Source organism: Pantherophis guttatus, chromosome 2 (genome assembly GCF_059756535.1).
Source record: "Pantherophis guttatus breed Tessera chromosome 2, ASM5975653v1, whole genome shotgun sequence".
NCBI classification, from domain to species: Eukaryota; Metazoa; Chordata; class Lepidosauria; order Squamata; family Colubridae; genus Pantherophis; species Pantherophis guttatus.
Window position 1 is genome coordinate 7452467 of NC_142064.1, and position 15450 is coordinate 7467916.

Sequence of the window (15450 nt, forward strand, 5' to 3'; positions counted from 1 at the left end):
CGTGAGGAACTTTGGCATGTCTGATCTTCTGTTGATGCTTTCTGGTTTTCTGAGTCTTGATGAGTCTTTGAAAAATACCCCGAAAAATATAGCTGTGTAAAAAGCGGACGTGTTGAGATGTAATGATGGAAAGGAACAATTTTGAAGGCTTTACACATTGGTAGGCGCAGTCTATCACCAGGTTAATCCCAATACAAGATATGCTGCCATCTCTGAGCACTTCAAGTTGGTTGCATTCACTAAATGAACTCTCCTTCTTCCTTTTTTCCTCCTCCTCCTCCTTCCTCTCCTTCTCCTTCCTCTCTTTCCTCCTCTTCCTCAACTTCCTTTTCCTCCTCTTCCTCCTCCTTCCTCTCCTTCTTCTTTTTTCCTTTTTTCTTCCTCCTCCTTCCTTTCCTTCTCCTTCCTCTCCTTCCTCCTCTTCCTCAACTTCCTTTCCTCCTCTTCCTCCTCCTTCCTCTCCTTCTTCTTTTTTCCTTTTTTCCTCCTCCTCCTTCCTCAACTTCTTCCTCCTCTTCCTCAACTTCCTTTTCTTTCTCTTCCTCTTCTTCTTTTCTTCCTTTTTTCCTCCTCTTTCCTCTCCTCCTCCTCTTCCTTTTCTTCCTCTTCCTCTCCTTTTCTTCCTTTTTTCTTCCTCTTCCTCCTCCTTCCTCTCTTTCTCCTTCCTCCTCTTCCTCAACTTACTTTTCTTCCTCTTCCTCTCCTTCTTCTTTTCTTCCTTTTTTCCTCCTCCTTCTCCTTCCTCCTCTTCCTCCTCTTCCTTTTCTTCCTCTTCCTTTCCTTCTTCCTTTTTTCCTCCTCCTCCTTCCTCTCCTCCTCCCTCTTCTTCCTCAACTTCCTTTTCTTCCTCTTCCTCTCCTTTTCTTCTTTTTTCCTCCTCCTTCCTCTCCTTCTCCTTTCTCCTCTTCCTCAACTTCCTATTCTTCCTCTCCTTCTTTTCTTCCTTTTTCCTCCTCTTCTTCGTCCTCTTCCTTTTCTTCCTCTTCCTCTCCTTCTTCTTTTCTTCCTTTTTTCCTCCTCCTCCTCGCCTCAGCTCAATGATAGCTGTTGTTGTGAGGATAAAATGACGGGAGATCCTTGTGCATGCTACTTGAGCTCTTAGAAGGAGCTGAAGCCAGAAAGATGAGGAGGCAAAGCTAGAAAGAAAAGGGCTGCACATGATCCTTACCAGCAATCTTTGCTTTGCTTTCACTTTCACTTTCTGAGATGAAATGATAAGTAGTCTGGATCCCCAGAAGGGAGGGACTGCATTCCAGAGGAGTAAGAGCAGGGGTGAAATCCAGCAGGTTCTGACAGGTTCTGGAGAACTGGTAGCGGAAATTTTGAGTAGTTCGGAAAACCAGCAAATACCATCTCTGGCTGGCCCCAGAGTGGGGTGGGAATGAAGATTTTGCAATATCCTTCCCTGAGGAGTGGGGAGGGAATGGAGATTTTGCAGTATCCTTCCCCTGCCACGCCCACCAAGCCACGCCCACCAAGCCACGCCAACAGAACTGGTAGTAAAAAAAATTGGATTTCACCACTGTGTAAGAGGCAACTCAGCCCAGATAACGTGTGCGAGAGAAAGAGGGTGAAGATGGTTCCTCCCTAATAGTTCCTAAAGTATATTGTAGAGGCATACAGTAGAGTCTTCAGTCTGGCAAGATTTGGTCTATATGTATGAAACCAAAAAGGACTCAGCTTGGAAGAATTAGTATGTGTCATTCTTGATTTTGGCCTGACGCATGGTGCATGAAGAATTCTGGGAGCTGAAGTCCGCACATGGAGGCTGAGGCATTCTGGAAGTTGAAGGCCACACCAGTGATTGGATCAAGTGATTTTTCTCAATTGCATTGTTTTCAGTGGAAGATGAAACAGGTATTTAGATCAAAGTTGCCCTTGGGAATGAAATCTTGTTTAGTTTGACATAATCTGAATTGCTTAATTGCCTTGATGGAGGTGTGTTGAATTATGGCAAGGAGTGGCAATAGGAACAGCTGCAAACACTCTAACAATAGTACTTAGACTTATATACCGTTTCACAGTGCTTCACAGCCCTCTCTAACTGGTTTACAGAATCAGTATATTGCCCCCAACTATCTGGGTCCTCATTTTACTGACCTCAAAAGGATGGAAGTCTGAGTCAATCTTGAGCCAGTCAGGATCAAACTCCTGACATGGAATGCAGAGTTGGCCTGCAATACTGCAATGTAACCACTGCACAACCATGGCTTTGGATGCATGGATGATAGATGGATGATAGATGACAGATGATAGAGATAAATAGATAATGGATAATGGATGGATGGGTAGGTAGGTAGGTAGATAGATACATAGGTAGATAGATGGATACATAGGTAGATAGATACATAGGTAGATAGATAGATACGAAAGTAGATAGATACGAAGGTAGATATGTAGGTAGATAGATACGTAGGTAGATACGTAGGTAGATAGATACAAAGGTAGATAGATACATAGATATGAAGGTAGATATACGTAGGTAGATACGTAGGTAGATACGTAGGTAGATATGTAGGTAGATAGATACAAAGGTAGATAGATACATAGATATGAAGGTAAATATACGTAGGTAGATAGATACATAGGTAGAGATGTAGGTAGATAGATACGAAGGTAGATACATAGATATGAAGGTAGATATATGTAGGTAGATACGTAGGTAGATAGATACGTAGGTAGAGATGTAGGTAGATAGATACGAAGGTAGATAGATACATAGATATGAAGGTAGATATACGTAGGTAGATACGTAGGTAGATAGATACGTAGGTAGATATGTAGGTAGGTAGATACGAAGGTAGATAGATACATAGATATGAAGGTAGATATATGTAGGTAGATAGATACGTAGATAGATAGTTAGATAGCAAGAGAGAGAGAGAGAGAGAATCAATGAGAATATACACACACACCTATGCCTGTGCGTAATATCTTCAACATGACAACTTCTTTCTGTCCAGCTAAATAACAATCTTCTACTTTTTCCTTCCAGCTCACCAAATCTCACAGGCAGGGGCACATGGTCAAAGTCGATTGGCTGGATAGGCTGACCTTTCGAGAAATCGAAATGATCAATGAGGTACGTCATGGGCCTTGATGAGTTTTGAAGCCGCGGCTAATTGGGAAACGGTGCTGGATCTTCAGGGAATGCTCTCAGTTCTTCCGTTTTCTTCTCTTCTCCTTCACACCTCGGTCCTCTTTACGATGATGATGTCATTTGGGACAGAGAAAGGACGAGCTTGTGTTGATATTTGGCTGGCCTCTGAATAATATCAGAGGGATCTATAGGGGGTGCCTCAAAAAGTGCTTTTTCAAAAGGGCGATTGGACTTCCTTTGTTTTTCCTTGAAGACGTTTCACTTCTCATCCAAGAAGCTTCATCATTTCTGGCAGAAGGAGTGGTGGTGATAGGAAAACATTTGTTTTTGCAGTCCTCTGGTCGTTAGCGCTCTCTTTGAGAGCCGTTGAGGCCACTTGGGTTTCTCTGTGCCCTGAGGGTCACTTGAATAAGGGTGCAAATGGGAGTGGAATCTTCTTGGAGCTGTTGAAAGGACTGTGTTGTAGACAGGATGTTCAATCCATAAAGGTGTTCAAAAAAAGGTGGCAGGTGAGAACCAACTGACTCAGGCAGTACTCAGGCCCCTATTTTAACACCTTCCACCTCCTATGAAAAGAAGATGGGCTTCCATCATGCAGTTGTGGCCACCATCTTGATTGTTTCTCTCCTTTTATTTCTCGTGGAGGCCCTGAGCGGTGGGTACTGAGAACACGTCAAAGAGAACTTTGGAAAATAAAGTTGGATTTTAATATAATTTGTCTAAGGGAACTAGGTATGGTTAGCCTAACAAAAGAAGGCTTTGGGGAGACAGTAGAGCATCTTCCAACACTTGAAGAGCTGTCCCAGGGAAGAGAGCCTTCTGCTGCCTTTAAAGCACTTGTGGGCAGGAGAAGAAGCAATGGGTGGAAGCTCAGCTTAGAGAGACCCAACCTGGAAAAAATGAGAAATTTCTTGACAGGGAGAACAATTAGTCAATGGAACAGCTGGCTTCCCAGAGTTGTGGGTGTCCATTGCTAGAGGTTTTCAAGAAAAGATTGGGTAGCCTTGAGCAGGGAGTTGGACTAGAAGACCTCCAAGGTCCCCGCTCCCAGCCCTATAATTCTATTTTAATTAGAGGCTCCCACAAAATGAACTTCACTCTTGTGGATTGCACAAAACACATTTGCACAACACATTTGTGTTTGTTTTTTTTTTGCTGCCAATGACATGAAGATCTACAAGTGTTTGTGGCATCATGCCGTAAACTTTCTCCTTTGGTAGGTCCAGGCGTTCGTTCTCATGATACAGACACCAAAGAGCCAAATGTGTGTTGGAAGAACATTCCCATAGCCCAACCCTTATCCTCGTGGATTCTGGGGAAGACTTGGATGGGATTTCTGATGTGAGATTCTTTAGAATGGGAACTCAAAAAAAAAAAAAAAAAAAGTGGGGGGGGGTAATCCTGAAAGGGGTTAATAGAAAACCATCCCTGTATCTCTGCTAAGAGCCAGTTTGGCCTAGTAGTTAAGATGCTGGCCTAGAAACCTAAAGACTGTGAGTTCTAGTCTTGCTTTAGTCAAAAAAGCCAATTGGGTGATTTTGGGCCAATCACTGAAACACTGGGAGTTGTAGTCCTGCCCTGGGCATGAAAGCTTGACTTTAGGCCAATCACTGGGAGACTGTGAATTCTAGTCCTGTCTTAGATATGAAAGGCAGTTGGGAGACTTTAGGCCAATCACTGGGAGACTGTGAATTCTAGTCCCTCCTTACCCATGAAAGACAGCTGGGTGACTTTGGGCCAATTACTGGGAGACTGAGTTCTAGTCCCGCCCTGGGCATGAAAGCCACCTGGGTGACTTGGGCCAATCACCAGGAGACTGTGAATTCTAGTCTCATTTTAGGCATGAAAGCCATCTGGGTGACTTGGGCCAATCACTGGGAGACTGTGAATTCTAGTCCTGTCTTAGATATGAAAGGCAGTTGGGAGACTTTAGGCCAATTACTGGGAGACTGTGAGTTCTAGTCTCATTTTAGGCAAGAAAGCCATCTGGGTGACTTGGGCCAATCACCAGAAGACTGTGAATTCTAGTCCTGTCTTAGATATGAAAGGCAGTTGGGAGATTTTAGGCCAATCACTGGGAGACTGTGAATTCTAGACCCTCCTTAGGCATGAAAGACAGCTGGGTGACTTTGGGCCAATCACTGGGAGACTGAATTCTAGTCCCTCCTTACCCATGAAAGACAGCTGGGTGACTTTGGGCCAATTACTGGGAGACTGTGAGTTCTAGTCCCTCCTTACCCATGATGAAAGACAGCTGGGTAATTTAGGGCCAGTCCCTCTCTTCTCTCAGCCCCACACACCTCACAGGGTGGTTGTTGTGGGGAAAATAGGAGGAGGAAGAAGTATTATTATGTACATTCACCACCTTGAGTTCCTGATAAAGAAATAAAGGTGAGATAAAGACATCCAATAAATATTGGCATGAATTATATTGATTTTAGCTCCAAGTTTTTCACATAGCTTTTTTTCTTTTCTTCCTTCTTATTCTCAGAGCGAGAAGCGAAGTTCTAATTTTATGTACTTGATGATTGAATTCCGTTGCGTCAAATGCGATGACAAAGAATATGCCATTGTGTATTATGAGAAGGTACGCAACGCTTGCCGGTTGTTGATTTTCATCTACTTGGTTTGAACTGCCGCCCGATATGCTACATAGCATGGGAGGATCTAATGCTAAAAAATGATTTGAAGTATCAAAAGAAAGCACCTGCTTCTCACTCTTGATCTCATATGGGGTCAAATATAATCCCCCAGAACAGAAGCTGACATTTGCTCCAAAACAGTTTTTAATATCCACGTGTCGAGCAAATAGGAAACTTAGTGGAAACTTTGAATTTAGAATTTAAATTTAATTTAGAATGTAATATTCTTCGGGTTTTGTACAATCTCCTGAGTGGAACAAGGAAGGATTTATTGAAGTCTGAAAAAGTGAGGACTGAATTAAGGTTTCCTGATTCTCAGCTTAGATTGGCTATGTAATTTCATTCATTCATTCATTCATTCATTCATTCATTCATTCATTCATTCATCCACCCATTCATTTATTCATTCATTCACCCATTCATTCATTCATTCATTCACCCATTCATTCATTCATCCACCCATTCATTCATTCATTCATTCACCCATTCATTCATTCATTCACCCATTCATTCATTCATTCACCCATTCATTCATTCATTCACCCATTCACCCATTCATTCTTTCATCCATCCATCCATCCATCCATCCATCCATCCAACCATTCATTCACCCATTCATTCATTCATTCATTCATTCATTCATTCATTCATTCATTCACCCATTCACTCATCCATTCACCCATTCACTCATCCATTCACCCATTCATTCATTCACCCATTCATTCATTCATTCACCCATTCATTCATTCATTCACCCATTCATTCATTCTTTCATCCATCCATCCATCCATCCATTCATTCATTCATCCATCCATTCATTCTATGGAGATTATCAGTCATCCAGGTCATGTTTGTACCAAAATTGTTGTCTTTGAAAAAGCAACTTGAATTTCTTGTTTTGCTTGAAGATGTTTCACTTCTCATCCGAGAAGCTTCTTCAGTTCTGACTGAATGGTGGAGAATGGAAGGATTTATATTCCTTGCAATTCGTGTAGTCCTTCTGTGGCTGCCATCTCTGGTTATCTTATAACTCTATTATGATTAATTAATTATATACATACATACATACATACATACATACATACATACATACATACATACATACATAATATTAAAACAATAAAAGCAGGAAAACCAATGAAATGGGTATCCTCAGTCATCTGGTCATGGTTGTCCCAAAGGTGCTTTTTCAAGAGGCAACTGGACTTTCTGGTTTTTCTTTGAAGACATTTTGCTTCTCATCCAAGAAGCTTCAAATGTCTTCAAAGAAGCAAAATCTCTTCAAAGAAAATCAAGAAAATCTTCTTTCTGGAATCTGTTTGGTTAAAATCGACTATTTTAGAGGTTTTCACTGACTTTTCTTTGTCCTTCTAACCTAGGATGGTGATGAATCATCACCAATTTACACAAGTTCCGAGATTGTGAAGGTTCCAGATCCGCAGATGTCCATGGTAAGAATGTTTGGGTACCACATCACTTGGGGCAGGCTGAATTTGCGAAGAAATACCTGTTTATGAGTCTTGGGGCAGGTGAATATACAAAGAGGGGTTCCAGAGTTGAAGATGGCATTCATTTCAAACAGTTCTTGAGGCCAAAATCCTCAGCAACAAAACTGACAAAGAAGGAAATTGAGCAATGCTAGTGGTGAGATCCTTTCGGCTTTCTGTGTGAATCAGGAAAAATAAAAATGAAATTGTGATATAAGGATTTGAGGATTAGGAAAAAAATGGCAGAAAATAGAAAAATGGAAATATGTTGTAACCTTAGATTAAGAGGTTGCTTTAAATTTATACATATACTATATAAATTATATATATATATATAGAGAGAGAGAGGGGGGGGGGGAGAGAGAGAGGGAGAGAGAGAGAGGGGTTCGCGGGTGTTTGTATGTAGGTCTTTGGTTATTTGGATTTTCTCCCGCGTAAAATTGGAGGTGTCTTGGCAATGTTTCGACAAAGTCTCATTTGTCATCTTCAAGTTGGTGTTTTCGGCTTCATGCTTCGTGCTTCTAGGAGCAATGTGTGTGATCGCAGCTGTTTCTTGGTTCTGACCAATCAGAACACACCTCCACCCAATCAGAACACAGCCAAGCTCCCACCCAATCAGTTCACACTCCTACTGGCAGTTAAAAGGAAGAAACAGCTGCGATCACACACATTGCTCCTAGAAGCACGAAACCGAAAACACCAGCCTGAAGATGACGAATGAGACTTCGTCGAAACGTTGCCAAGACACCTCCAATTTTACGCGGGAGAAAACCCGAATAACCAAAGACCTACATACACACACACACACACACACGCACACACACACACACACGTGTTATATCTGTGGTAAAAGAAAGTCATTTTTCACATTTTTCTTTCTCTGTGCTGTTGGGTTTACTTTCTCTTTCTAGCCACTTTCTCTTTTCTACCTTATCTATTGTTTTTGTTAGTTTTTATCTTTCTAGTTAAAAAAACAACAACCAATAGTTATCTTTAAAATAATTATCAAGCGCTATCTCTTTTTCTTTCTTTCACATCCACAATGCCTTTTCTTTTTCAAAATGCGATTGATTTTGGCTAACCCTCTTCATCATTACACATCTTTATTTATTGGTTTTAGTTCGAAACAGGGATGCTATTCAGCAGGTTCTGACTGGAGCAACGGTAGCAGAAATTTTGAGTAGTTCGCAGAACCGGCAAATACCACCTCTGGCTGGTCCCAGAGTGAGGTGGGAATTGAGATTTTGCAATATCCTTCCCCCAGGAGTGGGGTAGGAATTGAGATTTTGCAGTATTCTTCCCCTGCCACGCTCACCAAGCCACACTATGCCCATCAAGCCACACCCACAGAACCGGTAGTAAAAGAAAAAAATGAATTCCATCACTGGTTAGACATTATTTTGATATTATTATTTGCAAGAGTATGCTGAAATAATGTCAAATGTACAGAGGAACATTGGGTAGGGAAGGATCAATTTCTGTTCTGCCATTCTTGTCTTAAATGTTCTTGGCTACCATAAGTTGAACTTCCTCCCTCCCTCCCTCCCTCTATCCCTCCCTCCCTCCCTTACTCACTCACTCACTCACTCACTCACTCAGTTGGAAGTAAAATCACATATTATTCTCTATACAATATTTCTAACACAATCGTAAAATTTATAAATTCATTCCTCTCTCCCTCCCTCTTCCTTCCTTCCTTCCTTCCTTCCTTCCTTCCTTCCTTCCTTCCTTCCTTCCTTCCTTCCTTCCTTCCTTCCTTCTTCTTCCCTGAACCGTTGAAGCCTCACAATTAATTTGGTCATGGCCTTGCATAAAATTCTGTGTCTTCTCAACTTCTGTCAGTTCAGAGCACAGGATATTGTACACAGGTAATTGCAATTGATTTTTAAACTGATCTGTTTTCTAATTATTATTTTTAAAGGAGAACTTGGTGGAAAGCAAGCATCACAAGCTTGCCAGGAGCTTAAGAAGCGGTCCTTCGGATCATGACCTTAAACCCAATGCTACTACCCGAGATCAGCTGAATGTAAGTTCTTCCTTAAAAAAGTTTGAATTATTCTTTATTTAATTTTGTCGTGTTTATACAGAATTCAGAAGAACAGGGTTTGAAGGGATCTTGGAGGTCTTCTAGTCCAACTTCTTGCTCAAGAAGGAGACCCTATACCATTCCAGACAAGTGGCTGTTCAGTCTCTTCTTGAAAGCCTCCAGTGATGGAGCACCCACCACTTCTGGTGGCAAGCTGTTCCACTGGTTAATTGTAGTTGGACCACATAGGACACAGTCAGTCAGAACTTGTCTTGCTTGTATCCTTAATCTAGTCTTCTTATTACAGCCATTAAACCGTAGACTACCCAATCACATTAGGGCTTAATTCATGTTAATTTACCATATCTGGTTGGTATCTCAGGTCTTTAAACGGGGCAGGTGGGAATGGTTTTGCAACTCTGGGAAGACACTTTCTTCTGTTTGCGGAAAGGAAGCAGTCCGTAAATTATCATCCTCTTTTAACGACCCCATAATCCCTTGCGGGGCAAAGTCTGGGCAATTGAATGGAGCTGAAGTGTTTACTGGCCGGATGCCCTTCCTGTCGCCAATGCAGAGTTTTGTTCAGCAGATATATTCTCGGTGTGCCCAGAGAGAGAAATGTCTGCCTCTACCTAGGATCGAACTCACAGCCTCCTGATTGTGAGGCGAGAGCTTCATCTCTAGGCCACCGCACCACTCTGAAGCAGTCCCTAAATATTTGTTGTTTTGTGTTTTGTGTTTTGTTCTGTTCTGTTCTGTTCTGTTCTGTTCTGTTCTGTTCTGTTTTGTTTTAGATCATCGTGAGTTACCCACCTACAAAGCAACTAACGTACGAAGAACAGGACTTGGTGTGGAAGTTTCGATACTACCTTACCCATCAAGAAAAGGTAGGCGTGGAAGCTTAAAAGTATTAGCATGCTCGGCTGTTGCAATGACTTAACAACTGCTATCATTCCTAAGCTGATAATTCGAGATATTTGGCCCCTGTGATTCTCAGCAGGTTCAGAGGAATCAAAAGCCAAGGAAACAAGAGACATTCTGGGTATTTATTTATTTATTTTGCTTTAATTTATATGCCGCCCTTCTCCGGAGACTCAGGGCGGCTTACAGTGCGTTAAGCAATAGCCTTCATACTTTTGTATATTTTATACAAAGTCAGCTTATTGCCCCCACAAACTGGGTCCTCATTTCACCTACCTTAGAAAGGATGGAAGGCTGAGTCAACCTTGAGCCTGGCGAGATTCGAACCTGCAGTAATTGCAGGCAGCTGGTCTTAATAACCAGCTTAATAATAGGGTGCCTTAGACCACTGTACTACTAAGGCTCTTTGTTAGAGGAGAGGTAGGTGAGGTGGGTTTGAGAAGGTCTATGGACACATTGGATTGTCGTGGTTCGTTTTCTTTTAAAGTCGCAAACGGGCAACGCTCATTCTTTCTGGCTTGGCTTGAATTGTAATCTTGTGAAACGTTCCTGCCGTTCTGTCACTCCAGAAAATGGGAGAGAGCAATAATTGGTTTTTATTGTATTGATTGACTAAAAGCATCATGTTCCAGCGTGACGGTACTGATCTAGAGTGCAGCAATTACGGCCACCTCTAGATGGCAGGAAGAGTTTTTTTGTAAACTTTCTCTGCAATAATATTTCTCTGCTAAAGATTTTCCTTGCTTCCTTCCTTCCTTCCTTCCTTCCTTCCTTCCTTCCTTCCTTCCTTCCTTCCTTCCTTCCTTCCTTCCTTCCTTCCTTCCTTCCTTCCTTCCTTCCTGTTCTGTCCCCGTCACACACGCACACACACCAACAGACGTTCAAGATTTAAAGACCAAACCAGCCGGCAAAATCCTTTTCCTTATGATAACGGAACTTGGCAACAACCTAGTGGCTGCCTGCCAAGAGTTTATTACTTATGAAGAGGAGAGATAACTTCTCCCTGCTTCTGGTACATCAAAAGAAACAGCTCAATAATTACAGAGTCAATCAAGTCCAAAGATAATCCAGCAAAGTCTATAACAAAAGTCCGGCAATGCAGAATGGCGTGGAAGCTTTCAGCTTTGTTCGTCACAAGGTTTGACTGGCCACCATGCTCCCTTTTATACCTTGTGGGGTGTGGTCCAGTGACTCAGCCTAATCTCTGGCACGCCTTTTCTTCTGTTGCACGCGCTTATCTCTGCGACACTGGCGTGGATCCAGCCAAGACTCATTACCCTCATCACTGTCCGTCTGTGGCTGCGTGGATCTGCTTGGCCCTGGCCCTATCTCTTGCCCTTCGGCGGACACCGAAGGCATTGCCAGAGAGGAGGGTCCTGGAGAGGGAGGCCTTGCCAACTCCTCTCCTTCACTCTTGGAGTCCTCTCCTGCTGATGACACAGGCTCAGGTAACGGAGCCACAACACTTCCTGGAGGGCAAAAACAGCCTCCCCCGGGCTTTGAAGGCCCTCCGGGGGCCAGAAACAGGCCATTTACGGAACTTCCGGGAGGTCAGTTTTTCACCCTCCCAGAGTCTCCACGCAGGCCCTGCACTTACCTGGCATCCAAAACAGGCCTCATGGAGACTCCTTGGAGGGGCGGGGCAGGATGGGCGGGGCCAGCCAGTTCTTGCAACTACTGGTTCAGCGAACTAGATATAAAATTAGCATCCGGTTCTCCCAAATTGGTCCGAACCGGCTGAATCCCACCCTTCCCTGTCTTTGTTGCTAATGCAGTTCTAATAAACGAAATCAGTGTTTCTTGAGACTTTAAAAAAAAACACTTCAGATCTGTAAAAAAAAAAAAAGGGAAAAAAAATCCCAATAACAACAGGGATTACTCATCCTGCGAAACACCAATGAATATGGATTTCTTTATTTAAAATATTTATCTTCCCTTCCTCGTGCATTGCGTCCCCTGAGAATAGGTGAAATTAAAAATGCATTTGAACGCCACAAACAACATCCGTAGTGCAGCAAAATACGATTACAAAAAAAAAACCATTATTCTCACAAAGTCCTTAATGGGATGGACTGCACCATGTAGTTGGACGCTCTGCAATTCCTAAGTGAATGAGATTGCATTTACTAGTGATCTTTGCTTAACAACCACTTGTTCAGCCACTGGTCAAACTTACAACAGTGTGGAAAGATGGATACTTAATGGCCATTCCTCATACTTACAGTAGGTCAGTCACAGAGTCCCTTCAGTCTTCATTTGTGACTTCCCTTCAGCGGCTTCCTACAAGCAAAGTCGATAGGGAAACTGACTGGAGGTGTCCAAGAGCAACCGAGTGACATTCTTGCTTAATGACCTGCAGTGATTCTCTTAACAACTGCAACTGGAAGTTCTGTCATGAAGCACCATAGTTGTGTGACGTTGCATTTTATGACCGTGTTACCCAGAGATGCCATCCACGGTGCTCTCTGAGCTCGTTTCATTCTTGCAGACATTTCATTACCCAATTAGGTACCATCATCAGTGTCCTATCATGTGCTGATGATGTTGCCTAGTTGAGTAATGAAATGTCTGCAAGAAAATAACCCAGCTCATAGAGCACGAATCCCCCTATTCTTCTTCCTCCTCCTCCTCCTCTTTCCAAACCCTACTCCCTTCTAGCACTAATAATGTTACCTAGTTGGGTCATGAAACATCTGCAAGAAAACAACCAATCTCAGAGAGCACCAAGGACCCCACAGTTCTCCTCCTCCTCCTCCCTCTCCTCCTCCTCCTCCTCCCTGCAAACTCCACTACTTCTAGTGCTGATGAGGGGTAATGAAATGTGGGCAAGAAAACAACCAATCTCCGAGAGCACCAAGGACCCCACAGATGCTTTCTTCTATAGGCGTAACTTCTCAATGGGAATTTCAGTCCCAATTGTTGTCATTATAAGAGGCCTACCTGTAGCTTGTAGTAAGATCAGCCCATCATTTCTTCTGACACTCCATTTAAAAAACAACAACCTCTTTTCTTGCTTAATGTTTCCTCTGCGTTGGTGAAAGGGACGTTAACCGATGTCTGACTTTTGATCCCAGGCCTTGACCAAATTCTTGAAGTGTGTCAACTGGTGTCTTCCTCAAGAAGCAAAGCAAGCTTTGGAACTCCTGGGCAAATGGAAGCCGATGGATGTGGAAGATTCCTTGGAGCTTCTGTCCTCACAGTTCACCAACCCAACTGTGCGGCGTTACGCCGTGGCCAGATTGCAGCAAGCGGATGATGAGGTAAGAGAATGACAAGAGTTGGAAGGGACCTTAGAGGTCTTCTTGTCCAGCCCCCTCCTCCGACAGGAAACCCTATGCCATTTCAGACAATGTCCAACCTCTTCTTAAAAGCCTCCAGTGAATAAGGACAGACTCCCATTTAGAAAATGGCCTACGAGGCAGGTAAAATCTTGGAGAATAAGAGAATAAGAAAAGTTGGAAGGCACCTTGAAGGTCTTCTATTCCATCCTCCCTGGTCAAGCAGGAAACTCTTTCCTATTTCACACCCAGAATTCCTCAGGCAGGATCTCCAAACTTGTGGACTTTTAAGACTTGTGGACGTCAACTCCCAGAATTCTCCAGCCATCATGAGGAATTCTGGGAATTGAAGTCCACAAGTTTTAAAGTCTCCATGGTTGATGGCCCCTGTTTTAAAGCAAGGACATGCAAGTGACTTTAAGACTTGTGGACTTCAATTCCTAGAATTCCTCAGCCAGCCCTCTCTTCAATTTACGGCAGGAATGATGATGATGGTGATGATTTGCCATTATTGTTATTATGGGATAGTTCCCCTTCCAGGCTGGTTTCTCTTTTTGTCTTCCCACTTCCTAGTTCTCCTTAACCCTTTCTGGCCCCTTCCTCATTGTAAAAAAAATAGATGGATGGATGGATGGATGGATGGATGGATGGATGGATGGATAGATAGATAGATAGATAGATAGATAGATAGATAGATAGATAGATAGATAGATAGATAGATAGATGATAGATAGATAGAATTCTTTATTGGCCAAGTGTGATTGGACACACAAGGAATTTGTCTTTGGTATATATGCTCTCAGTGTACATAAGGAGAATAAAATACATTCATCAAGAATAAAAAGATACTACACTTAGTGATAGTCAAGGTTACTAATAAGCTATCAAATTGTACTAGGAAACAAATAAAAACAATAAAAATTGAAAGATAGAAGCAACATGGTTATAGTCATAAGTGGGAAGAGATAGATACTAGTAAGGAAGAGAATAATAATAATAATACAGTCTTAGTAAATTATTTGACAGTGTTGTGGGAATTAGTTGTTAAGCAGAGTGATGGCATTCAGGGAAAAACTCCTTGTGTCTAGGTGTCGAGTTGTTCTGGTGTGCAGTGCCCTATAGCGTCTTTTTGAGGGTAGAAATTCAAACAATTTATGTGCAGGATGTGAGAGGTCTGTGGATATTTTCCCAGCCCTCTTTTTGACTCGTGCAGTATACAGGTCCTCAATGGAAGGGAGGTTGGTAGCCATTGTTGTTTCTGCAGTTCTAATTATCCTCTGAAGTCTGTGTCTGTCTTGTTAGGTTGCAGAGCCAAACCAGACAGTTATGGAGGTGCAGATGACAGACTCAATAATTCCTCTGTAGAACTGGATCAGCAGCTCCTTGGGCAGGTTGAGCTTTCTGAGTTGGCCCAGAAAGAACATTCTTTGATTAGCTTTTTTGATGACGTTTTTGATGTTAGGTGTCCATTTTAAGTCTTGAGATATGATAGAATCTAGAAATTTGAAGGTCTCTACTGTTGATACTGCGTTGTCTAGTATTGTAAGAGGTGGTAGTATAGTAAAGTCATGTCCCATATGAAATTTCCCTGCTTCCCATGTTTTCTCCCCAGGATCTGCTGATGTATTTGCTGCAGCTTGTCCAAGCTCTGAAATATGAAAATTTTGATGACATCAAAAGCGGGTTGGAGCCCACAAAGAAGGAAACTCAAGGATCCGTGTCGGAGAGCATGGCCGCATCTGGAGTCACTGCGCCTGAAATAGAGAGGTAGGTGAAAGATTTGCTGAATGTTAAGTCTCTATATAGGTACACCCTGATTTACGACCAGAATGGAGCCTGCCCACTATGGTTGCAAGTCATGACGGTTGTAAATTGGGTTACCTATGAGACTGGCCTGATTTTACGACCTTTTCTTTGTGGCTGCTGTGGTCGTAAAATAAGCACCATGGGCATTAACTGAAATGCCACATTTGTTACATGAACAGATGTTTTGCTA

General features: G+C 42.5%; 1 protein-coding gene across 1 annotated transcript in view; it reads left to right on the forward strand.

Annotated features, from left to right (window-relative positions):
* PIK3C3 (phosphatidylinositol 3-kinase catalytic subunit type 3) overlaps window positions 1–15450 on the forward strand; it is a 123293-nt gene that overhangs the window by 13009 nt on the left and 94834 nt on the right. The window contains exons 5-11 of the mRNA XM_087885502.1: window positions 2996–3082; window positions 5592–5687; window positions 7122–7193; window positions 9151–9255; window positions 10050–10142; window positions 13251–13436; window positions 15067–15221. Coding sequence (XP_087741628.1) covers window positions 2996–3082; window positions 5592–5687; window positions 7122–7193; window positions 9151–9255; window positions 10050–10142; window positions 13251–13436; window positions 15067–15221 — 794 coding nt within the window. The remainder of the gene's footprint in view (window positions 1–2995; window positions 3083–5591; window positions 5688–7121; window positions 7194–9150; window positions 9256–10049; window positions 10143–13250; window positions 13437–15066; window positions 15222–15450) is intronic.